Here is a 27,587-nt window from a genome sequence, read left to right on the forward strand (position 1 = left end):
ACTTTTCTTTTTTTAATCTTTCATTCTATTAATAGAGAATATAACTAGTACTATTTTTAGGTAGGCTTTTACATATCAATGCTTTTTACCTTTTGGTCTTATTTAATGAAAATTTTAACGGTTTTGATAAATCTATAGTCATCATACCCACATTAAAACTGTCACATTCACCCCCCAATATAGATTCTGTTTTGGTTGGCCTTGTTATTCAAATTGTTTTTCTTTGTGAATTATTATCCTTTAATAAGTAATTTTAGAATATAGAGAATTTATTGCAGTCTTATGTATTATTGATATAAAGACTATGTATTGTTATAGCATTTTTTCTTTAATTTTTAGCATATTATTAAGTTTCACCGTGCATCAAAAGCAAATAAAAAGCCCATGCAGTTGCCAAGATCTATGGTTAAATCATTACTTTACCAGATTCTTGATGGTATCCATTACCTCCATGCAAACTGGGTGCTTCACAGAGACCTGGTAAGTATGTTGCGTTTAAATTGATGGATATGTTTTTTCCCCTCCCTTTTAAAATGTATCTTTTTTTCTTGGTACAATTATGGTAAACATTAATTACAGAAAATTTTGAAACTACACATAAGCAAAAAGAAAAATAAAAATCACCCATAAACTTATAATCAAAAGATTACCATTATTAACATTTGGTGCACGTTCTTCCATTGTTTTTATGCATCGTATTAATATAAAATGTCAGTGTGGTTTTCGCCAAGTGATTGGTGTAATCTTAATGGGATAGGCACATGTGAACAATTATCTTTTGTTTTTTGTGTTATTGCTCATCATTAGCAAAAACATTAATAATTAAAGACTGGGTTCTCATTGTTCTTTTTTTTCTTTAAGAGCTAAACTAAAATAAAGACATTTCATCCAGTAACTAGAATGCTGTTAATCAGTATTAATTAGTACAATAAATAATCAGTACAATAAATAAATGAACAAATCTAACAGTTGGAATATACTTACTAGGCAAATTAGCCATGATTCAAATGTTTGATTTTACCTTTTTATTCAGTACACACATAACAAACATTTACTAATGTCAAACTACATGCTATTCATCTTTGCCTTATTGTAATTTTAGTTTATGTTGATGAGATTTTTTTGTTTGTTCTTAAGATAGGGGACTGAATAATTATAATACCCATGACTTTATAATTGCATGTTTTATTTTGCCCCCACAAAAGTGATTTCATGATCATTTATTTGTTAGGCTTTTGGAGATTCTAGGGATATGGTAGGGATAAATCTAGGCTGACTCAGTTTTATTAATTGCGGGTAAGTATTTTTTATAGAAGGGAATGAACACACAGGGAGATCTAGTTAGTAGTACCTTTTGCTACCTTGTCTATCAGGCCTGTTCATCTGCCTGATGGTCTTGCTGTGGCATTGAAATTAAATTGGGGCCAAATGACATGACCTCAAAGATGCATTTACTATTTCAATAGAAGCATTTCATCTCATAACTTTAAACTATAAGGTTCTCGGAAATTTTCTATCCATTTTACTATTAACCATGAATTAGCACGTTTTTAAATGATTCGTGGGTACGTGAGGTTGTTCTAGGTCAAAATCTCCTTCATAAATGGTTTTAGATTTAATTTGCTATATACCTATGTGAGTTATATTTTTGAGGTCACAATCATGTTTGAATCATTGATCAGAGTCTTTTATTGAAGATGAACTGATTTCAATTCTTATCTCTTTTTTTCACAATATCGTATACAGGCATACCTCAGAGATACTGCGGGTTTGGTTGCTGGCCACCGCAATTAAGTAAATATCGCAATAAAGCGAGTCACATGATTTTTATTTTATTTTTGGTTTCCCAGTACATATAAAAGTTATATTTATACTATACTGTAGTCTATTAAATGTGCAATAGCATTATGTCTAAAAAATGTTCATACCTTAATTTAAAAATATTGCTGAAAGTGCTGTCCATCATCTGAGCCTTCATTGGTTCCTAATCTTTTTGCTGGAGGGTCTTGATGTGTTGCTCGCTGCTGACTGATCAGGGTGGTGGTTGCTGAAGGTCAACTTGCTGAAGGCAATTTCTTAAAATAAAACAACAATCAAGTTTGCCACATTGACTGACTCTTTCACAACAATTTCTCTACAGCATGTGATACTGCTTGGTAGCATTTTACCCACAGTAGAACTTCTTTCAAAACTGGAGTCAGTGCTCTCAAACCCTGATGCTGCTTTATTAACTAAGTTTATGCAATATCTAAATCCTTTGTTGTCATTTCAACGATCTTTACCAGGAGTAGAATCCATCTCAAGAAACCACTTTCTTTGCTCATCCATTAGAAGAACTCCTCATCTGTCAAAGTTTTATCATTTCAATCACATCTTGAGGCTCCACTTCCAATTCTAGTTGTGTTGCTATTTCCACCACATCTATAGTTACTTCTACCACAACTTGGCTGTTTGGTACAAGAGGCCTAGGCCTTTCACCTATCTCGGCTTCCGACATACCTTATTAAGCTTACTCATTTCTAGCTTTTGATTTAAAGTGAGAGGTCTGCAACTCTTTCACTTGAACACTTAGAAGCCATCATAAAATTATCAATTTGCCTGATTTCAATATTATTGTGTCTCGGAATGGGGAGGCCTATGGAGGGGGGAGGGACGGGCAGTGCCAGTCAGTGGAGCAGTCTGAACGAACACACAACATTTAGTGATTAAGTTCACCATCTTGTGTGGGCATGGTTCGTGATGCCCCAAAACAATTACAATAGTAACATCAAAGATCACTGATCACAGATCATCATAACAAATATAATAATGAAAAAGTTTGAAATAATGCAAGAAATGTGACACACTTCTTGTGAAATAATACCAAATGTGACACAGATACAAAATGAGCAAATGCTGCTGAAAAAATGGCGCCAATAGACTTGCTCGATGCAAGGTTGCGACAAACCTTCAATGTGTAAATAACGCAGTATCTGCAAAGCGCAGTAAAGCAAAGCACAGTAAAATGAGTTATGCCTATATTTTGTTCTACATAACATAGATTAACACATTTTATCTCTGATGTTATCACCTGAATGTCCACTGGTACTAAAACTCATTACTACCAGGATTCAATTTTCTGCCATCCAAACTTGTTGCTGCTTTAGTGTCCTCTGTTTTGGTTATGGCACCACTTTCCTCCTAGCCTAGAAACTTCTTTTCTCCCTTGCAGCCCCTTGCCCGCCTTATCCAGAGCTTACATAGTCCTGTCACTTCCACCGCTGGAAGGTCTCTTCCGTGCATCTCATTCTGCCTCTCATGCCCCCTTCCTAGTTCAGGCCTTTATCGTGTCTTCCTGGTAGTGTGGATTCACTTCTTGTCTCTTTGTCAGCAGTCTCATTCCCTTCCTGTCCGCTTAGGACGTCCAGACTCAGCTCCTAATCAAGAACTTTGAAATAATTCCTCATTGCTTACAGACTAAAGCTCTGGCTCCTTATTTGGCTTTCAAGGTCTTGTCAGATATTGCTCTAATGGCCTTTGAATAGTTTTTTTATCCATATAATCTCTTACTTACACTGTTCTTTTTGAACTATTGATTGTTCCCTGTATTCTCTTGAGATTTCTTGCCTCAATGGCCTTTATTTCTTCTGTCTTAAAACTCCTTACCTCGTCTCTACATATTCAAATACTACCTGTCTTTCATGACCCATACAAACATTAAAACTTATCCTCATATCCATCCCTACTTGGAAATAATCTCTCCTTGTTGGTTGTTGTTATAATTCATCTTGACTTCTCTTATAACACTTATCTATTAGTATTATAGTAATTTATTTACATGTCTAGAAGATGTTGACCATAAACTTCTTGAGAGAGACATAGTCTATGATTCCTTTTGGTACACTGCTACTCTAGTACACAGTAGGTACTGAGTGAATATTGCCTTAGTGAATGAGTATCAGTAAGAATATTGATTCTTGTGGCGCGGTTTTGGATAAAGTAACATATATTATGCATTTCAACACACTGTCCCCAGTAAACATTTATTGTACATGCGAAGCATGGAGGGACAGTACAAATAAGACTGCGTCAAAGACCTTCACAGGAGTTTAGTCTGAAAGAAAAAATAGGACACGTACACAGACAGTTACACCGTAAGATAGCTGAGAGAGAATGTGATCATAGCTATGTGAGAAGGACAGACTGAATGTTATTCAAGGTTAGAAGAGGTTCTAAGTGGGGGGATAAGGGAAAGTTTCAGAGAGGTGCCATTTGATCTAGACTTTGAAGGATGAGTAGAATTTAAATAGAGATTTGAGGGATGAAGTTACACCCAACACTCCGAAAGGAGTGTTGGGTGTAAAACTTCTGAGGTGGGAAAGCACTTGAATGATCCCAAAAAGGCTTGTGTAGTTCTGTTTGGCTCAAAATTGGATAAGCTGAATTAGAGTAGTATGAGGTAAGACTACAAAGATACGGGTTGGAGCCTGATTGAGGAAGGCCCCAAATATCAGGCGAGGGAGTTTGTTTTTACTAAGTACTAAATGTTTGTGAGCAACAGAATGGCGTTTTTCTCCGTGATGAAATTTTTTCCCCCACTTAAAGCCACCACTGATTATTATTACTTCATCCATAGCACGCAGAGTTGAAAATATGTTCTGGACGTGGTTCTGACCTAGTAGTATATATCGCATTTGTGTATATTTTACCCACACATTCACCAAATGCCTCTACTCCTTAAGTAACTCTAATAAAATTTGAAACTTTGAACCAATAAGAACCTAGTCTGTGACAACCTGTTCAGTTCTTTTCATCGATTGTGAGTCCTGATATCTGGACCATATCATTGTGGTTTTGCCAAAGTATTTTCATAGTTTAAAAGAAGATTTAAACTATGTTTACTTTGTAGATATGTTCCGTAGTAGATATAGAAATGTAAATTATGTCAAATACAAATATGGTGTTAAAAGGAACATGATGGGGACATTTGAAAAATTATTTTTTGCGTGTGAGCTTAAGAGTAGAGTTGCAATTTTAGTCAATGAGTACTTTTTAAAAATGCTTCATTTCATATTACTGTAAAAAATCTGGCTTTATACTAGTTAGTCAAAACTGTTTCAGGGTATGTACTATCTCTAAATTTTCATTTGATGTGAGAAACCTGGAAAATTCATACAATTAAAGGTGTCAGAGTAAATATAAAATTTTAATGTAATAGTTTAACCCCCCAAATTTAAAAAGTAAATAAAAGTGAGTGTTTTAGACTTCACACACATTGCAGAATCAGAAGCATTGTATCATCAAAGAGCGTGGTGTGTTTCACTGTGATTGATTTCATATCTGGAAAAGTATTTTAATTATGCCATTTAATACAGAAATAGACAATTTAAAGTCACCAAAAAGATTACTTATATTGAGGAACGGCTTTAAAAGGAAAGGAGAAAAGGAGCTAAGTATATTCATCTTTGCTGAGAGACAGTGAAGTAGAGACATAAATCTATAAATATTTGGAACTTGTAAACACCAAGGGGAAAAAGATGTATTTTAATTTTATAGCAGGATGTAGCTAAGAGTAAGAAGATGAAATATAGGATGACTCACTTTTATGGGACTACTGTTCTGGTAGGTTGGAAGAATGCCATGACATAGTTTATCGCTTTTTCAAAATTATGGGCTTCTTGAGAGCAAGGATCATATCTCACTAATTTTTGTATTCCTAGCATTGGCATATTGTTTCTGCCCGTAAGTTACTTGAAATGAATTTCAGCAAAACATCTGGCAATTGCACATTTTTCTTTAGCAAAGGTAGAGAAATGCTGGCTAAATGATAACATTGTTAAGTGGATTTATGGCTCCTTAGTTACAGAATGTTGCTATTGGATTAGTGGCATAAACTGAACTATAACTTTAAGTATCTCTTTTTCACTTTCATATCTCAGCACCTAACACTTGATAAATGCTAGATCTTTATTGAGTGAAGGATTCAAAGGAATGCTCCAGGGCTCTGACCTTATTGTCCTTATTGTGAACAATAATTATCATTTAAGGAATTATCATTTAAGGAATGCTCCAGGGCTCTGACCTTATTGACCTTATTGTGAACAATAATTATCATTTAAAAGTTACATTAGAGTTTTGGGATAGGACATCCACAAATATTTTTTAAAAGACAGATCTAAATCTGTATGTTCCTCACTTTTCCTCTCCCAGCTATTGAGATCAAGGATTTTTCATTTTGAACATACCTAGAGAATTCTTCTTTGTCATGCAGTCTGAGGCCTATGCTTATCACTAATATTAGTACTTTTTAATTTCTGTTTTTCATTCATTTGTGTAAAACAAAGGCAAAAATTTAAATGATAGCAAAAACAACGTTTTCCATGGTTGCTGAATTGAACAGCTAGTTGAGAAGCAGTGCCAGGACATCATGAGGAAGCAGGAAACGCTTTCGTCCTTTAGCTGAGTTCCTGAAGCCTCTTTAGGAACTGTGTGAGTCCAATATAGGAAAGTCTAAGGTGGCCCTCTGTTTCTACTCAGTTGGAAAAAAAAAGGGTTGTACTGTTGTCAGTCATGATAGATTGATTAAAATAAGTGCTTGGTGGCTGGAGAATTGTCTAGAAATCTCTGTGTGCAGCACAGCTTCTCTTCATACCTTGTCTGACAAGGAGATATATCAGGTTTTTAATTTTGTTTGTACTAAATGGGCCTGATGAGGTGAATGTGTTGTTATACCTTAAACAAACCCTTAAAATCCTACTGTAGCCATCATGCCAGCATTTTGCAAGCATTTTAGTAATGTTTTAGGTTTTAGCCTTGCTTAGTTTTAATGATATGGGAGCTTTGAGATCCTAGTCTTTAAAAAAATATTTCTAAGATAGCTAATCTTTATCCTTAAGCCTCAGTTTACTCATTTCAGAAATGATAATTATAGGTACTTTATATGATTTTGACCTCCTAGTCTCAGCTGCAGAGTTCCGGAATTCCTCCTAATTTCCCTTCTGTAGAAACTTCTGTACATGCTTTCTGGATCCCATCAGCAATCCAAAGATGCCCTTTTTTTAAAAACCAATTTTTTCCTCACAATTCTTTTAGTCTGGTATTCTCCTTAGTCCCTTCTGCTTTACAAAGTAGAACCCTACTGTAAATAGGTGAAATATGCTTCTTGGTATTTAAAAAAAAAAAATAAACCATATTTCATCTTGTTTATATTTAAATATTGCTAATATTTTTGTCAACTCTTCATATTTAAAAGTATGAATGTTAAAAAAAACTTGCTTAAATGAGATCAAAATTAGCAAGTGATTCAAATAGCTTAGTTTTCATTCTAACAGTTCCATGCTCATCAAATTAATTTCTATTTATTATTTTTCATTTGACTTATTAACATTCTACCTAAATAATTCTGACAGAATGCAGTTTTTCTTTTAATATGACTTAATCATCCTCCTTTCTTTCAGAAGGCAGAGCTAGCAATGAAAAAGTAAAGTGTGGCTTGGTTATCCTCTAACCTGCAATTTTAGGTGATTTTGGACAATTACAGCTCTTGTCATAATGAGGAATCGTTAGTGTCCCAGCAGATGACCTCTGTTTCCTAACTAGTTCCTTAGAGCTGGGGCCGCGGTAGTCTGTGGCTCAGCCCCTCCTGTCTGCAGTGTGAGGCCTTTGATGGTGGTGACATCAGCGTCCATGCGCGGTGACTCCTGTCCTGCTGTTCTACCCGAGGCCTGCTGAAGATGAGGTAATGTCTCTTACCGTGCTCTGGGTACTGTGACACACACCTTACACATGTAAGAAGGTATTACTGAAGGATTCTTTAGATATGGGCTGTGATGTTTTTGGCATGAAGCTTTTCCATCATCTATAACCGTAAGTCCAGTAACTGGAGCTTTCAGGGGAGTCCTGCACATCTGTCAGTTTTGAGTTAGAACGTGATGCTCTACCAGCTGTTCCAGAAGCCGGTGATATACACTAAGTATCACACTTCCAAGAGGGCCAACTTCGAAGGGGACATGTTTAGACTCACAGTGGCGCATGAGGCCTCTGAAAGTTCAGCTCAGAGACAGGGCTCTTTTGATGATCCCTGGTTTTGGCATTAAGTTTTCGTAGCCTGTATTGGCAAACAAGTGTATATAGAAGGCTATTTGCCAAACTAACTTCAAAGTCACTAAAAAGTGTTAAAAAGCAAAATTCAACTGAGTAAATTTAAAGGTTCAATTGGCTTTATTCACCTTTTCATCAATCGAGCAGCAGCATCTATTCTAGCAAATAAAAAGGACCTCTGCTGAACTGTGGAAAAGGAAAGGGTTTTAAAGGCAGAAAGGGGTGGAAAAAAGGAAATGAATAGTAAAGAATGCAGGTTTCAGGCAGGGTCTCTCCCTCCTAAGGGGAAAGGACGGGGTCCGTCTGACAGATGAACTCACTAGTGCTGACCAGGCAGTTCCACATGGACAGGCTAAAGGTTACATTCCTGGGAATCTGCAACTGCAGTTAAGTGTTAAACTTGGCTTGCTGACATAAGGCCTAGCACAAGTGACTCCGTTTAGGACCATTTGTCTCTTTTTAAACAGAGAATGTATAGTCAAGATATATTCCACAGTGACAACAGTGGCAGGAACTGGCTAGGAACCAAGGGCTACAGATGGAGTCCCAGTACTTTGAGGCCTGTGTTTAAAACTGAAGAATCAATTCAGGCATACTATTTTATTAAATCAACTTTATTGAGGTAGAATTTCTATACAATACGATGTACCCATTTTAATTACACATTGATAAAGTTGGACAAATGTAACAAGTTTTGACAAGTTCAAGAACTTTTTTGCAACGATGTTGCTAACTTTTGATATCAGAGGGATTTTTAATTATGAATTTGTACCAACTGGACCAACAGTTAACCAAGTTTACTATTTGGAAGTGCTGAAAAGGCTGCGTGAAAAAAGTTAGACGGTGTGAACTTTTCACCAACAATTCATGGTTCTTGCATCACGACAATGTACCAGCTCACACAGCTCTGTCTGTGAAGGAGTTTTTAGCCAGTAAACAAATAACTATTGGAACACCTTCCCTACTCACCTGATCTGGCCCCCAATGACTTCTTTCTTTACCCGAAGATAAAGGAAATATTGAAAGGAAGACATTTTGATGACATTCAGGACATCAAGGGTAATACGACGACAGCCCTGATAGCCATTCCAGAAAAAGAGTTCCAGAATTGTTTTGAGGGGTGGACTAGGTGCTGGCGTCAGTGCATAGCTTCCCAAGGGGAGTACTTGGAAGGTGACCATAGTGATATTCAGCAATTAGGTATGTAGCACTTTTTCTAGGATGAGTTCGTGAACTTAATAGTCAGAGCTGGGCAATCACCACCACGGGCATTGTATTTGACTAGCACCGTAGGATGATTCACGATCTCTTATTGAGAAGGATGGTATCTTCATCAAGAGGGGATCTGGCATGCGAGGACTGATGAGTCATTTCAATGGGAGATTATACATGATGGTAATTTTTGTGTGATCATATTCTCAACTAACCACACATCTGAATAGAAGTCTTCTAGAGGTAAGGGCCATAAATCAATGAAGTGTTGTGCATTTTCCAAGTGTGCTTCTCATAACCCTGGCCTGGAATGTGTCTCTGAGAGACTTGGATTATAATCCTGGGTTCTTAATTGCTCATGATCATAAGACAGTGATTTGATTTGAATGTGAATATCACAAATGTAAATACAAAACTGCTTTCTACGTGAGTGTTTCTTCTCTGCAGATGTGTTGTACTCTTTAGTGAACAGGATAGAATCTGAACGTGACATTATTCCTGGCATTGCCGTCACCTTGGAACAATATATCTTGATTATACTCTCTTAGTGACCTTGAAGTTAAGTAAATATTCTTCTAGAGACATGTGTTTGTCTCACATTAAGCTTTTTATAATGACTGCTTTTTATTGCTTCTTGTTAAAGAAAAGAAAACCTTATCTCTGCTGTTCAGGCCTGTAACCACTCCTACAAGGCAGAGACAAAGAAGGGTATTGTTCACTGTTATGCAGGGCTGGGTTGGCAGGCGTTGTTTACTATGAACACCAAGGTTTGCTTAGCATGGTTGTTCATTACACATACCTCTAGACCATTTTAAGGCAAAATGAAATTAACTGCTGTGCTTAATACTGTAGACTGCTCCGGATTTAAAGATGGCTTGCATCTACTTGTAGATGTGCAATTTTGAACTGGCAAGGCATTATTCCCTTAGAAACAGCACTTTAAACAGTAGTTAGGTTCTCTGAATACAAAAGCTTATTTAACCCACAATATGCCTAAAGTATGGCTCTTACAGATCTGTGGGACTTGTCATTTTTATTTGGACTATTCATTTGTAACTGGATTTCTGTGGGGGAAGACTTAGAATATATGCTTTACAAACATACTTTGACCTCCTGACATGTGCGAGGCCCTATGCTGGACCCTGGGAATACAGAGATAATACAGTCCCTTCACTCAGTGAGTGCATCGTGGGGAAGATATACGTCAATGGATAAGCATGGGATCATAAGGTTTAAAAAAGAAATGACGGGGTATATTCAGGTATCAGCTGTGCATGAGGTTCTGAGCGCACAGAAGGAGAATACCTAGCCAGTTGGGATGGTGGTGCTCTTGGAGGACTCACACTGAGCTGAGTCTAAAAGGACAAGGCCATTATAAGGCGAAGGGGAGAAGTGGGTGGGGAGAGCATTCGGCGCAAAGGAGAGCAGGGGGTAAGAAATCACGAGCACTTGGGCGTCACTGAGGCAAAGCAGGAAGTAGAGAAAGAAGACAAAGAGACAAGTTGAGACCAGATTATAGTGGACCTTTACTTGTGTCCAAGTATGGATTTTTCCTGTGGTTAGTGGGAGCTGAGCTGGTCAGGTTTTTGCTTAAGAAAGAGCGGGATATAGAGAACTGGTTTGAGGGTGGCGGGGTAGGAGCTTTATCAGGCTGTTGGAATAAGCTGGCTGAGAAGTGATGAAGGCCTGAATTACAACAGGTAAGCAAGGTAGCAGGAGGTGAGCTAGTAGATAAATATTTAGGAAGTAAGATAACCAGATCTGAGGATTGGTTAGATTTGAGTGATACACACAGGGTGTTCGACTTCTGTTTTGTTGATTGAATGACTGAGAAGGGAATACCAGAAAGAGGGGCAATAAAAATTCAGTTCGAACAAGTGAGACGATTATGGAGATGGGCAGCATACAGTTGACATATTTCTAAGAAACATAGTTTAGAGACCTAGAGGTACAGATTTCAGAGTCATTAGCACATGGGTGATGGTTGAAACCCTGGAATAAACTAGAAACAAGATTTTTAAAAATCTGTATTCAGAAGTGAGCTTGGCATATTATGGAGTGAGTGGTTACTCTAGTTTCTTGAAACTTCTCTTAAAATTGAGAACTTGCCTATCAAAGGACTATGAGTACTATCCATTGGTATTTTTTGTTCATTTATTTATTTGTTCATTCAGTCAACAAATGTTTATATTATATGCCTGGATTTCAGTAGATACATAAAGTGGTGAAATAAATATCTTCCCTGCCCTTTAGGAGGTTGCGATCACAATTTCAGATTCTTTATATTTTTAAAGTCTCTACCTTCATTGAGGTTTTTTAAGGAGTAAATAGTTATGATGCTCTAAGCAAGTGACTGGTTCTGTTTGCTAAGGAAAAAAAACATGTATCTTACTCTCAGATCATTCTTTGCCCTGTCTGTTACAACACAGAATCTTATTTATTAAGGTGAACAATAGAGAACAGTGTAGAGAAAGGGACATAAACTGAGGGTTTTCTCCTGGGAATGTATTTCTATATCAAATGTGAGGAGAGTGATGTCACTTCTATATTTAAATAAAAGAATGGTTGTAGCCATTAATATTAGGCCAACACTGTTCATTGTTCAGAAACTAGTCTGATATTCTGATTGGTTTTGTTCCTATCATTCGGGATTGTAGACAATTGTGTTTTTCCATCTTTACTGGTGATGCTAAGAGTCGTCTTGTGGGTTTCATATTTTTGTTGCAAATGTCCTGGGGTAGGGAATGCAAAGCAAATGTAGCCGGTTAATTGTATGTCTTTAGGCTGCTCTATTTATGATGTGCTAATTAACTGAAATAATTTTAACCTTGTGAAAAAAATTGATTCTATAAAAGGAAAAGGCAGGTGGAGTACATGTAAATGTAAATTCAAGAATTAACTGAATTTTGCTAAAATACAGATATTTCAAGAATAGTTTATTAATAGTATTCCCTGACTTTTACCTTTAAAATATAATTGAACTAAAACAAACCCTGCAGCCTTGATTTGTCTATCCGATTTTATTGCTGGTAACTTAAATGTAAAGCATCCAAGTTCTGCCATTTCTACTGTTTCTATGGCAACTAAAGTGTGCAAACCCAGCAGTATCACTTTCTTTCACAGCTGGCATTTTGTGTTCACAGTAAGAAGAGGAGTTTTAGTAAAGTGTAGTCTGTGTTAATTGGGCTGTAACTAGGTCAGAGCAATTTTGGTATTCTTTTCCATTCTTTTAGGTTGGTCTGTGTGGATGTAGGTGCATGCGCATGCGTTGCAGTGCCTTTTGTTTTTTTAATGCATATGCGTTCGCCATGCGTTCAAGTTAGCCTTTTGAAAATTAAGCACAGTGTCTGTAAACATAACTCAGTGTGGAATCTTGGGGATTACATGGAGTTGTTCTGAGACTTGCCTCTAAGGCCCTTGAGTATTTCTATTAAGAAAAAGGAAATTTGTGTGAAAATGCTTTGAAAAGTTAAATGCATTTAAATGGTGTTTAAATTTATATTTCCCCCCCATTCTATCCCTCTGCCTTTGTAAACAAATATCCTGAATTTTGAATCTGTTATTCACTCCTTTTTAAAAAGAAGCTTATCACATGTGTAGTATTCTTAAACAGTGTATTCTTTAGTTTTACTTGGTTTTAAGTTTTATGAAAATGGCATCCTGCTGTAGTCTCATAAAACTTACTTTTTTTCACTCAACGTAATGCTTCCAAGATTTGAACATTTTTCCCCTTTATTTTTAATTCATTGATTTTCACTGCTGTTTTAAAATTCAAGTGTGACTCTACCACAATTAACTTTTCCATTTTCCTATTAGCTAGAAATCTGGGTTGTGTCCATATTTTTTTGTATTACAAACTGTGCTTCTGTGAACATTCTCTAGTGGATCTAAAAATGGAATTACTGAGTCGAAGGGTATGCAATTTTTCAATTGCAGGATGGTCCCAAATTCTTTTCCAAAGAAGTTGTACCAATTTATTCTCCCACCAGCAATGTGTTGGAGTTAACCCCAGACCCACGTCCTATTCAGTAGTTCTTGATTTTTAACCAATCTCCTAGGTGTAAAATAGTATCTCTCTGTGATTTTGATTTGCATTTCCTTCATTATTTTCATATGCTTAGTGGTTAAACATGTTTCTTCTTTTGTTAAATACCTGTTCAGACGTTTTGTCCATTTTTCTATTAATAGGTCATTTTTCATATTGATTTGTAGGAGTTCTTTATTCTGAATACTAAATCTTTCTTATGTGTGTAGCAAGTACTGCTGCTGGTTTGTGCTTTGTCTTTTTATTGTCTTCATCTTTAATGATTGGAAGTTATTTAATAGCCAAACTTATCAGTCTTTTCTTTTATGATTATTTCTTGTATGTTCTTTAAGAAATTCTTCCCAGAGAACTGACTCTGGGTGGTGAACACACAATGTGATATATAGATGATGTAATACAGAATTGTACACTTGAAACCTATGTAACTTTACTAACAATTGTCACCCTAATAAACTTTAATTAAAAAAAAATTTTTTCCCTACCTCAGGGTCTGGAAGATATTCTCCTATATCCTCCCCCTGCCCACACACACAAAATTTGTTTTGTTTCGTTTTTAATAACTTTTTACTTTATTTTATTGGGTAATATTGGGAGACACTGTGTTTCTCCAGGTTCCATTAGTTCCAAGTAGTTGTCCTTCATCCAGTTGTGGAGGGCGCAGCTCAGCTCCAGGTCCAGTTGCCATTTTCAATTTTCAGTTGCAGGGGGCGCAGCCCACCATCCCATGTGGGAATTGAACCAGCAACCTTGTTGTGGAGAGCTCGTGCTCTAACCAACTGAGCCATCCGGCTGCTCCACACACAAAGTTTTAAAGTGTTGCTTTTCACATTGGAGTCTTTAACCCACCTGAGACTTATGTATGTGTGGTATAAGGTGAGGACTCATTTATTTTTTTCCCCATTTGGATAACCTGTTGTGCCAGCACCGTGTGTTGAGTGGTCCCGTCTTTCTCCACTAACCTTCTCTTCCCTCACTATCACAGTTCCATCTAGGGACTCAGTTCTATCCCATTGATCGGTTGGTCTATCCCTGTATCAGTATCACACTGTCTTAATTACTATAGCTTTTATTAGGTTGGTACAAAAGTAATTTAAAGGGTTAAAAATAATTGCAAAAACCACCATTACTTTTGCACCAACCTAATAAATAAATCTTGATATCATGTTTTGAGCCAGATTCCTCTCCTCATCCTGTACGCCTAACACTTCACAGTACCTTGGCTATTCTTAGCTCTTTGCTCTTCCACATATATTTTTAAACTAGATTTTCAAGTTCCAAAATAAAAAACACTGATGAGATTTTGATTGAAGTTGCATTGAATTTACAGATGAGTATGGGGAGAATCGATGTCTTTACTATATTAAGTCTTCCTATCTATAAACAAGGGCTCTTAATTTATTTAGGATTTTTAGTGTCATTTAAGATAAGGTTTCAAGATGTTCTGTATAAAAATCTTGTACATTATTGGATACAGTTATTCCTAGGCACCTTATAATGGTTTTCTTTTTGTTGATTTAGAAATGCTGCCTTTGAAAAATTATATTTCCTACCTTTTTTTTTTGCTGATATGTAGAAATACAGTTGACTTTTTCATTTTGTTCTATTAGCCAGACATCCTGCTAAACTCTCTCCCTACTGCTAATAATTTGTTTATAAGTACTTTGAGTTTTCTATGTAGATAATTATATCATTTGCAAATAAGAATAGTTTTGTTTTTGCCTCTCCAATCCATATGCCTTTGTTGTTTATAGCCTGTTTGATAACAGTTCCTCGTAATGTCTTGAGACCTGCCAGTACACAATCAGTATTTGTAAATGTTCCATGTGTGCTTAAGAAAAATGTGTATTCTCTATTTACTGGGTAAAAAGTTATATATATGACTGCTAGATCAACTTTGCTAATTGTGTCCTTTGGATAGTCTGTATCTTACTAATCTTTTGTCTGCTTGACATATCAGTAATTGAGAAAAGTATGTTATCGTTGATCTTTTTCCCTCCCTAGTTATATTTATTTTTGGTATATGAGTGTCAAGTACATCACAAGTTTAGGAGTGTTGCTCTTCCTGGTGAATTGAACCTTTTATCATTAGACAGTGACCATCTCTACTAATAATGCTTTTGTCTTAAAAGCTGTTTTGTCTGATGTTACTGTAGCTGATCTAGCTTTCTTTTAACAGTTTGCCTGATACATCTATTAATAGCCTTTTACTTTCAGCTTTTATGGTGCTTCCACTTAGGTGGATCTCTTGTAAATAGTATATGAATGGATTTTTCTCTTAATCCAATACAGAAATAATTTGTTTTTAGCATGAAAATGTATTGTTTCAGCCCTTTGGCCTAAGTTAGGAAGTTTTTCCTCCAGAGAGGATTTTCTTTTGCTTCTACTGGTAGCATCTAGGTTTACTTTAGTCCCCTTGAGAGTCTTGGTTGATTGTGGGGTAGCAGGCTCAGCTTCTTTGCTTTGCTGGTGGCCCAAGGTCAGTTTCTCCACTGAAGTGTTATTGGCATCTGCCCTCAGGCCCGTTCTGCCTTTCTGTCACTGTCCAGCCACAAGGATACATTATTTGGGGTGAGGCTGGGGGTTATTGTAGACCTCTTGTAAGATCAGGGATCCTACAAGGATTGTTTCTGATGCAGCATATGTTTCTTATGTAATGACAGGATTCCCCAGAGCACCGAGTCAGCCATAACACCACACGTGGAAATCTCTTGTATTCTCCTTGTTTTTCTTTTTCCACAGTACTTACCAATAGCTGATGTACTGTATATTTATTGCCTTTCTCTTCCCCCTAGAATGTAAGCTTCATGAGGGCAAGGATTTTTTTCCTGGGTTTATTTACTACTATATCTCTACCATCTAAACCGCCCGATACGTAGTATGTACTCAGTCAGTATTTGTTAAATGAATGACTAGGGAGGGTGGAGAAGGTGGTATAAAACAGCCATGCCAAGTATTGTACTTTTACCTTGAAATGCTCTGATAACGTTCCTCCATGACCATCATCACAAGTTAGGTGCTCATAACTTTTCCCTAGACTCTTGTAGCCCACATCCAACTGGACTCTCTCTACTTTGAGATCTAGCCATCCTTTCCAGTTCATTCTTCACGTTGCTACCAGAGATTTTTCCTCAATATAGATCCGATTATCTCACTATTCTGTCTCAACTTAGTCTATAGAATAAACTGGTTTCTTTAATGTGGCATTTTATTCCCAACATAGTTTCTAGTCTTATTTCTATACTGAGCATTCATTCCATGCTCTAGTCACATCAAAACACTGGTAGACTCTCTTAGTATGCTGTGTCTGTGTTTTCATGTGACCACATCATTATTTACGGGGTTCCTTGAGTCTGAAAAGTCATTCTTTTGTTTCTGCTTATCAACATCTTAGTCATCTTTATATTCACCCAAGGTCATCTCCTTCCTAAAGACTAACATTCAGTGAGAAGAATCATTCATTCCCTGCATTTGATTTTGCAATTTTGGTACTTTTCATAATGCCTTATATTCTAAAAAGCTGTCTGTCTTTCCTTACTAGATTTTAAGCTCCTTGAAGTCAAAGGCTTCTCTTTGTTTCCTGAAAGTCTCCAGTACAATGTTTTATACATAATGGACCTTTGATAAATTGTTGTCAAACTTGAATTTTTAATGTTTGGGTTTCTCTGATGCTAATTTGTCTTTCTGCTACAGTAAACTAATCTTGTCTTTTGTCTTCAGTTATCACATGCCATTGACAATAACTTTCAAATCCAAATCCTGCAATTTCCATTCCCTTGACTAGTCAGCACCTCACCTTCCTCAAACTGAATAGTATGTCATCTCCTTCTCTTTGTTGTTCCCCCTCCCAAACCAGTACCTCGCATAACTTTTCCTTAATACAGACAACGTCATTCTTTTAGTCACATAAACTCAAAATCTTGGTGAAATCTGTATCGTCCTCATCTTAATCTTCTGACTTCGACTAGTCACAAAGTCCTATTAATTTGTCCTTTAAGATGTTACTCAGCTCCATAACTCCCTCTACCTTTCAGCTGAAAAGACCTTGGACAAGAGTTTACAGAGGAGACTGACTTGTCCAAAGGCCTATCCCCACAGCTCCTCTGTATCCCAATGTCTACAGCGAGGGTGGCTTGAAAGATGATGGACACATTGCAGTCTGCTCTTCTCTTTATGTAGCTTTGTATTAGCCTTGCGTTTTATTTTCTTACCTCTTGAAATTATATTTGGAATTTCTCACTTTTGCATGAACTATAGCTGAAAACACATATGAATTTTAATAGGGTATGTTGAATGTTGAACATGTTTTCCTTCAGTAGTTTAGAAATATTTGGCAAGGAATATTCCATTTGATTCATTTAAATGAAGGTAATTATGTTGTGGTTTGAAATTTTGTGTATACATTTTCAACCACAAAACCTCTGTTGTGGACAGCAAGCAGACAGTTTATAATTTGTACAGATTTTTAGATTATTACTCATTACTTCTATGGGGTAAATAGAAACGATAGCTTTAATTCCTTTGTAATTATTTATATGATATAATTTTGAAAATAAGATGTTTCCATAGCAAAGATATTTGTGGAAAGTTAGTGTTAACCTCAAGGATGTCAAATGTTTTAACTATGAAGAGAGCACTTGGTATTTGATTGTAGTTTTGATGAACATACAGAAGTGATATTGTCATAAGAAATTTTTTTTCCATTTTAGAGCATGTCAAAAGAATAAACATAGTAATTTGAATGCTCTATTTTTATTTCTAGAAACCAGCAAATATCCTAGTAATGGGAGAAGGTCCTGAGAGGGGGAGAGTCAAAATAGGTAGGTAATTATTTTTAAAATAATAATTTATTAAGAAACTGAAGTGACTGCAAAGATGGTTTCCCTTTTTAATACTCCTATTTAAGTAGTTAACTTTAAAATTACTTCCTCTTAATATTTTTAGAAAAGATGTTGGGAAATGCAGAGAGACAGTTTGTGAAACCCCTCAGCTTTATTCACAAAATAAGGTTTTATAACTCTAAACCGAGGCAAGCCAGCCCACAAAGAATTCATGCCCATACAAAACCCCAAGCGTGTGTTTATGCCGCTGTTACTGCCCTGCTCCGTCACCCTGAACACAATCCCCTAAACCTGGCTTTGTCTCAGCTTTACGGAACATTCTTCCCGTGAATACATCCCTCCCACCCTGACCTAATGCGTACGGAGTTTCATAGAGGTCTTGCTCGCTGCCCCACACATGCCCTGGGCCAGGTACCAATATATGTTTTACAGATGAATATATATATGTTTATAGACTCTCTTACTTGCCAGTCTTGGATTAAGGCACTGGCAGGGGTCTTAATCTGTATGTTAAAATTTCCTTTACGACCCTGAAGGTTCTAAAAGAAATTGGCATCATTTTTACCCATGACATATTTGGGAGAAAATGAGCTAAGAAATTCTTTATTCTAATTTTTCAGTTTTTTTATACCTCTGTTTTATTTTATTTTTTCTTTTTTAAATTTAATTTTCAATTACCATTGATATACAATATTATATTAGTTTCAGATGTACAAAACAACTTAGTGATTAGACATGAATATACCTCACAAAGTGACAACTCCAATAAGTCTATTACCCATCTGACACTGTACATAGTTATTACTTATTCTAATTTCTTTGAATAGAAATTAAATTTATTGAATGTTCAATGCTTTTTAGAAGGATTTTAAAATAAATTTTGTTTCATCAACCTGCTGTCTTTGTTATTAGAATATATCATGCTAGGGGTGGTACAAAATTGTGCTAACTTGTCTTACTGCAAATTCATTCTGTCCTACTTCAGCCGAGCCTGGCCTGCGGCTTGGTCTTCTACTTCCTCAATTAATTTGCTATCCCAGTTCCTGAAGAAGCTGTTCTAAACCAACTTCCCTTTATTTAAGCCTCTACCCTGAGTTTACTGAGATTCAGAGTCATTCTAAAGTTTTGTTGATGTTGATTAAGAAACAGTTACTACTTTCCTTTCCCCTTTCCTTCCTCTTCTTTCTCCATCCCTTTTTTACCTCTCCTCACTTGTTTCTCACTCACTCTTACCCTCTTTTTCTTACAGGCATTTTTTGAGTACCTACTTTTTGCTAGACTGTGAAAGTAAAAGGGAGCCAGCTAAAGTATGGTCCCTCCCTGTGAGAGACAGTCAAATGAACAGTTTACTATGCAGTGTGACAGACACTTTCATGTTACCTCATTGTTTGACACAGCTGCCCTCGGTGGTAGATGTTACAGATAAGGAAAGCTGGATTTAGACAAATAGTAGCTTGTTCAGCCTTTCCAAGTCCAGAGCCTGGAATTCCAAGTCCAGAGTCTCTTTTCCTATAAACGTTGCTATCTAGTGATATCAAAGCTACCTGGTGTGACCTCACTGACCACTTTTTGTCAGCACAGCTCTGTCTTTGAAACGGTCAGAGAAAAGAGTGACCCTTTCCTCCTAAGTCTCATCTAGTGCCCTTCTTAGCTTCTAAATGTCTTCCTCCTGTCCCTAAGCTCCTCGTCTTACAGGATCTCCATTCTCCCTGTCTCCAGTTTCTCCCCTTCACCTTCAAGCATTCATGCCTCCCAGTCTTAAAATAAATCTTCTCATACCCATTTTATTTTCTTTACCATTCGTTCTATTTTTTCCTTTGTTCCTCTACTTCTAGAACACATGATATTCACCCATTGGTTCCACTCACCCTGATTTGTTATAATCTGGCCTCTGATTCCATCCCTCAATTGAAACTTCTCTCTAAAAGGACACCTTTGACCTCTGTCTTACCAAATCTACTGGCCTGTGTTTAGTTCCATTTTCCTTTACTGCCTTAGCCATTTGTTCTTCTGACCAGTCTGACCTTGAGACCGTCTTTTTTCTTGGTCTGTATGCCATTGCATAATTCTGTTTTTCTATATATTACTTTTGCTGTTGCTACCGCATTTTATTTAAGACACCCTAGGCACTGGCTTGGGACATGGTCTCCCTGTATAATTACTTCTTTTGGGAATTGATAAATTGTGGCCTTACAATCTTGGGTTCTATGAAAATTATTCTAAGAACTGGGTCTCAGATTCTATTCTCTCCCCTTCGGTAAAATCTTCATCTCTATTTGGTTGCTCGATTGGCAATCTATACTCCATTATTCCAAAGCAAATTCATCATCATCTTCTTATAATTTCCCTTCTAAGTACCTGTCATCACATTTAACCCAGTCACCCAAACTTAATGTCTTCTTCTCCTTACGACTCCCAAATATCTGTACTATTTCTGAACATAAATCCTACATTCTAGCCAGGCTAGTTTTTAACTACCTTACTGTTAAGAGTTTTAGGATTGTAGTTCTATCCAAGATTAGGGATAAAACCAAGGTTAAAAGTAAGCCATGATTAATAATAGAGGTCAAGTAAACAAATAATCTAGTTGTTAAATTGCTTTACATTTTGTCTTAATTGCACATTATTTTTTAAAAATCAGTAATCCTCTGATGCCCATGCTTAACACTTAATACAGTTCTTTTTTGGCTGATAAGAATAGTCTAATGTAAAACACGTTATGCCCTTCCCCATGTCGTAGCCTTCCCCTGCTTGGCAGCCCAAAGCCTTCCCAGGCCTTGCCTAAAATGTTTATTGCCTTCTTTACTATTCACAACAAGTCATCATTCAGAATCCAGCTCAAGCTCTACTTTCAATTTAGTCCATTTCTGCAGAGGTGTATCAAACATCGTTCCAGATGAAACCATGAAAGAGACATAGACTCTTCCCTCACGGGACTTAGAGTCAAATAGAAACCCGTAGCAACTTTCCTTTATTCTTCCAGTACTTATCCTTTTTTATTTTTGTCTCCTCTGTATATCTTGTCACTCACTTTCGTGTAAGTTCCCTGATGGAAGACAATGTCTTTTGCTGCATTTCTCTTATTGGATACTGCCTAATTAGCACCCACCCCAGAATTTTACTACTGCTACCAATTGAATTGAAAATTTCACGTATATCTAATTTTAAGAAAACAGCTGTCAGTAATGTTTAGGCTAGTTACCTTTTGTCTAAATTGGTAATTACTTGAAAAATGGTTTTAAATTTCTTCGAAGTTTATACAATAAACAGGAATTGTTTTTAAGAATGTTTATTGTGTCCTCTGGCCTTGATTTCATTTGACAGTGAATAGGTGTGGCTTAGATAAAAGTAAAGAGGTAGAGAATAAGGGGGGAAATACTGGCTTTGGCCTTTATTTCAAAACAAAATGCTTTTCAATGGGTGGAACAGCCTTTCATCATATTACTTTGCCATCAGCAACCATTAGTATCCGTTAAGTATATAAAGCCGTATATAAAGCCGTGCTTTGAAGTGGGTGTAATATTGGTAAAATGGTTTTGAATACTTGTTTACTATCGGGAAATTTAGTTAAGAAGGAGTAGTCATTAGCCCAGGCTTTCTTGAATAGCTCTATTTTTTAAGACCTGGCTTCTCCAAAGCATTTTCAGAAAGACTTACGAATTATTAAACTCTAAAGAAATAATATCACTGTAAATTAAAATCTTTATATATGTTTTATCATAACATTAGTTTTAGATTAAATGATTCTCTGATTAAAATTTTATGTATTGTTTGTGCTTTTATAGCACATTGGTGCCCCTTGTAATCAAAATATACTGTGTATATTATATGTTTTAAATTACAGTGGTTTATAATTCTTGTGATTTTGCCTTTGTGATATAATTATTGGATGTCAGGTCAGTGGTTAAGGATACAGATGCTAGATTATAACATGGTTTTCGTGTGAGTACTGATCTCTACTGACTGTCCCTGTGACCATGGGCCCTAGAGTCTTTATCTCACAAGTGGGGACCAAAAATACTTATTGAACCAGCATTCTTATGATTATATTAAGTAATATATGATGTACGAGTATGTGAACACCGTTTGTAAACTCTATAAAGCGCTTTGTAGATATAATGTATTTCTTCTTTATGAAGTCTTAAGAAAATAAGATAGTCTCCGGGACCTTATTTAGTAATAAATATTCTTTTTACTATTTTTATCCTCCTTTTGTAATATTTACATCAGTTTGCTTTGGTATAGACCTCGGTGAAATGCTGAATTACAACAAATTATCTCATATTCTCTACATGTTCTTGGAAACGTGTGTGATGTGCTGGTAACCGGCTCTCTGGGTAAAAAAGCCCCACTTGGTAGCATTTGCCATTTTCCATGATGTAAATATTCCCACCATAGCCAATTTCAAACCACCCACATGATGCCACTGAACTCATAGTTAAGAAAACATATATACAGATTGGTTCTCATGACCATTTAACCCAGCACATACTGAACTATAAGATATGATCCATTTTTAGATGTTATGTAGAAGTTATATAGAAGTCATAATTAACTATGGAAACTTTTAGACTATCTTTGAGTTGGAAAAAAAAACAAGTCTAAGAATATTATTGTAATTGTCTCTGAAAGACAAGAATCTGAAGTCCAACCTGGATTCTAATTCTTACTCGTACTTAGTAGCTCTATGAAGTTAGCTTAGTAGCTTTGGGAAAGTCAGAATATATTTAAAACTCAGTTTCTTCATCCATAAAATACTCACAATAATAGTATCTACCTCAGAAGGAGAAATCTGGTACCTAGTACAGACCACTGGTTGAAAAGGGAGGAAAAAGATTATATAAGGTTAGTAATGTTTGTCATCAACCTTGCATGGTTCCAATAGCATGCCAGACTGAGTTTGATATTAATTTATTTTATTTTTTAGCTGACATGGGTTTTGCCAGATTATTCAATTCTCCTCTCAAGCCACTAGCAGATTTGGATCCAGTAGTTGTGACTTTTTGGTATCGGGCTCCAGAACTTTTACTTGGTGCAAGGCATTATACAAAGGCCATTGGTAAGTTAGTCTAAAATGATTTACTATGTTGGTATCAAATTATCATAAATACCAAATGGTATAATAAGAATAAAGCTTCTTTGTAAAAATCACTTTATGTCTCTTTGTAAAAGTCCTGTTGTCTTCTATATTCCTAGATTTTATAGTCTGATAGATTTGTATTTTTAACTGTGTAGGAGAAAATGGTTCTTTTAAAAGAAGAAAGCATTTTCTTTCAGAGAATAGAGGTATGTGATCCTATTGAGTTGCTATGGAAATGATAACATGCAGATTTTATTTTGCACTTACCTACTATTGACCAGAAGAACTGGAGAAAGATTTAGAATTGTTTTCTTCACAAAAAGAAAAACGGGAGTAATGTGGTCTTGGAAGAGCTCCTTCTGTCTGGAGTAAAGTTAGTCAGTCAGTCTTTCCTAAGCAAGAAATAATATGACTAATCTTTCTCTCTCGCCATTAGAGTTGTCAGAATGGCAGTTTCTCCATTAAGATATAAAATAGAGTCTGGGTAGATGAGCTGTGCTCCGCATCTTCCCATCTCTCCAAATAAAAACAGCTGAGTAAGAAAATCTGTTCTAAACACGCTCTCTGTAGGATTTAAAGTCTGCTTCAGAACAGAAGTATCAGAGATGTTGTTACCTGGGCAGTGTATTGTGCTCAGAGGGTCCAGCTGCAAGCTGAGGGAGTCAGGAAGAGAGAGCCCTTCTCAAACCTAGAGATTTCTTTAAAGGAGGTAAAAAGAGAGGCTAGGTAAGGAGTAAACAGTACAATTAATGTGAAGAAGGGCTAGTTCTGAATTTGGTACCTGAATAAGGTACCTGAATTTGCTAAATATGTTTCTTTAGAGTTTCCTTTTACAGACAGGGAAGCACACCCTTTCTCTGTTAAGTTCATGAAAAACCTGGTGACACCCAAAGGCCTATAAAGAAAGTTCTTACATTTGGAAAGATTAGATTGATAATTAACTTATTCGTCGGTAGAAAGGAAAATAGAAATGTAAATATAGTGATGTCTTCATTCGTTGGAAGATCTGATTTCTGCAACACTCACAGACATCCAGAACACATATATACTTTGTCCAGGGACTGAGGTGCTAGCACAGGGCAGGAATGTTTTAATGCTTCCTAAATACTGCTGAAGGATTTTGTTAAATTAGTGGAAAAGCCCGTGAGTCGCCTCAGCACTGTGAGGAAAGCCGGGAGGTGTTTGACAGAAGAGGAGTGTGACACTTCTCTTTAGACCCTTCCCCTAGCAGCTGAGCCCAGTGAGGCTCCCTGTCAGAGGCAGCACTGCCACAGTCAGCAGTCTGATGCTTGCTGTCTGAAGGGTGAAGAAAGGAGAACTGCAGACCGCAAGTGCAAGGAACGGAGTAGTCCTTAGGAGGAGTTCACGTCAGAGCCTGACTCTACTTATATTTCACTATATATGAGTGACTTTTACTGTAGGGCTGTACTTGAGACTTTTAGAATTGTTTGCCTCTGCTGTTATTAGGTCTCTCTTTCTACTGAGAACAGTAAAATCTCTTAGACAATCTCAGAAGGCATCAGAGGTTAGGAAGAGACTGAAAGTGAGCTAGAGATGGCGGGAGTGTTAGTGGGAAGCAACAGGTGGTGTCTTAGAACAGGACTGAGGGTGAGACTCAGGGCATAAGGTCGGCAGTATGACAGCAGCAGAATCCTTGTGTCTTGGACTCTTATCGAGCACTGATACAGTCTGATTCTAGAAGGGAGATTTCCAGAAAGAAACGGCTAATTCAGCCGAAACCTTCTTAAACAAACGAACTGACTCTTCACCAAGTCTGTCTTATTCTTAGAAATTCTTATACGAAATCCATGGTGAGGCCCATTTTTTTAAATTATTTATTTATTTATTTATTTATTTATTTATTTATTTATTTATTTATTAGTTTCAGGTGTACAAGACAAGGTAATACTTACACGTTCATCATTTATATCCCTCACACTGTGAACCCCCCTCCCCCCATCCACTATCCCTCCGACCTCACACTGAACCATCACATTATATATATAAAATTATAGTTGGCATTCATTAATGTTTAGCTTCTGGTGTACAATGCCATGATCAGGTATCCACAGTATCCCTGAGGTGGTCTCCCAAATAGGACGCATGTCCATCGGATACCCAACAAAATCTTTACAACATTATTGAATACCTTCCCCAAATTATTTTTCAAAAAAACCCTGAGGCCATCTTGTGGTTACCAGCTGCTTCCTAATCCCTTCACCTTTCCCCTTATCCCCAACCCCCCCCCACACCCATCTAACAACTCTCGGTTTTTTCTTTGTGTCCCCAAAACTGTTTCTGATTAGTTCATTCACATAGTCTTTTCTTTAGATTCCATATATAAGTGAGATCATATGGTACTTGTCTTTCTCTTTCTGACTTATTTCACTTAACATAATGTTCTCTAGATCCATCCATGTTGCTGCAAATGATATTTCTTTCTTCTTTATGGCTGCGTAATACTCCATTGTATAAATGTACCACAGCTTCTTAATCCAGTTATCTACCGACGGGCATTTCGGTTGTTTCCATATCTTGGCTATTGTGTAAAGTGCTGCAATAAACATAGGAGTGCATACAGATTTTTGAATTGGAGTTTTGGATTTCTCCGGGTAGATGTGAGGCCCATTTTTAACATGTATGTACCATTAGGTCATTCTCTTGTATGTCGTCCACACACTTCGATAGTCCACAGTTTGAAAAGCATGATTTTATGAATATTTTATGATTAATTGCCCTCTTGTTGAGATTAAAAATAAGTGTGTTATTTTGGAAATAAAGATAATTGGGTAGAATTGGAAACCAACTATATTTCTTGTTTTCTCAGGGTAAGGAGAACTGAAACTGAATTTTAATGAGCTTGTAACTTACTTGCTTCGTAAATGAGATTTACCACTTACTTAGCCAAAGATAAAAGCATAAGCACTAATTTCTAATTTTAGTTAAGTTCCAATTATCCGTTTTGGATAGAAGTTGGGAAAAAAGTTAAGACACAGAAAAAGAATAATCTCCAAATTAGTTATCTTTATGCTTGAAATCTATTCACAGCAGACATACTGGTATGAATGTACACACATTCACTCATTCTCACTCTTCTCCATAGTCGTATGTCAGAAATGAATGTTATTTCTATTCAAAGCATAGAAATAAGAGAGTTTGATGATTAATGTCAGTAGAAGTTTATGGAATGACATTTAGTGGGGAGTCGGGTGGCTGTGTGTAGGTATGAGTGTGTATGTGTGTGAGAGAGAGAGAGAGAGACAGACAGAATGACAGGAGAACAAGTCATTAATAGAGGAAAGAGAGCTGAGCGATGGGTATCTATGGTACAGGGACCAGATGACCATTTAAAATTAGAGGCTCATGTGAGGCAGGAAACCATAGAATGTAACACTACCAGCTACACAGGTTTCTTCTCTTAGCAATTCACAGGGAAATCCAGATCCTGGGTCCTGTCCATTGAGTTGAGGACACACCAGGAACTGGCATGAGCAGCAACATATGTTTGTAGTCCCAGCTGAATGCACAGCAGAGGCAGCCAGCAGGAAGAGAGATAGGCTTGTCGGAGGCAGTCCTATCAGGCAAGATGATGAGCAGTGGGATGTGGGAGAGAGAGAATTAAAAAGGAGACACGGAGCAGTGTTACTACTTTACTCTTCAGTGATGGATGTTCACGATGATGGTGACCCTCCTCTGTCATTAAAAAAGATTAAATTATATTTTATAGCCTCTCAGGATGGCAGGTAGTGGTGTAATAAAAAATAGTTATTGAAGGGATATGTTCCCATTATTCAAAACGCTAACTTATGTGGAAGGGAACCATTCCTGAATGGAATCAGACATGTGAGATATTGCTATATGACTTTTTTCCATTTGGCAATTTGGTTTATAAAATAGCTCACAAACACTAATTCTAGCTAATGGATATAATTAGACTTTTTTCTTATTTAACTTGTCTACAGAATGTGATTTCCACGTTTAGTAGGCTACTCAACACTGTGCTTTTCTATACTATACCACAGTCCATGCATTACTAACTTAAAAAGAAACAACTTATTAAACAGCATTTATTTAAATGGGTAAGTGTGAATATACATCTCACAAAAATTAATTGACTTGTATATTTGGCAAAGCCTTGTGAATATAATGTAGTCTCAGAATCTAAATTAGTTTTTCAATGTATAAAGTACAAATAGAATAATCTATAACTGGTGATTTGAAATAGTAAAACTTTTAAAGATGCCTAACTTTATCCTGAGGTGTTGGAGGGTTGGGTAAACAGCCAACTGGATATATTTAGATAACACTTATCTCTACTGATGTCTACTGGTAT

General features: G+C 36.5%; 1 protein-coding gene across 6 annotated transcripts in view; it reads left to right on the plus strand.

Moving 5' to 3' along the window:
- Nucleotides 1-27,587, plus strand: part of CDK19 (cyclin dependent kinase 19) — a 129,028-nt gene that overhangs the window by 85,746 nt on the left and 15,695 nt on the right. For all 6 annotated transcript variants that reach the window (XM_081033194.1, XM_081033190.1, XM_081033192.1 and 3 more), the window contains 3 exons: nt 340-480; nt 18,096-18,153; nt 23,102-23,233. In XM_081033194.1, the coding sequence (XP_080889320.1) occupies nt 340-480; nt 18,096-18,153; nt 23,102-23,233 (331 nt within the window). The remainder of the gene's footprint in view (nt 1-339; nt 481-18,095; nt 18,154-23,101; nt 23,234-27,587) is intronic.

The sequence above is a fragment of the Rhinolophus hipposideros genome (assembly GCF_964194185.1).
Source record: "Rhinolophus hipposideros genome assembly, chromosome: 3".
NCBI lineage: Eukaryota > Metazoa > Chordata > Mammalia > Chiroptera > Rhinolophidae > Rhinolophus > Rhinolophus hipposideros.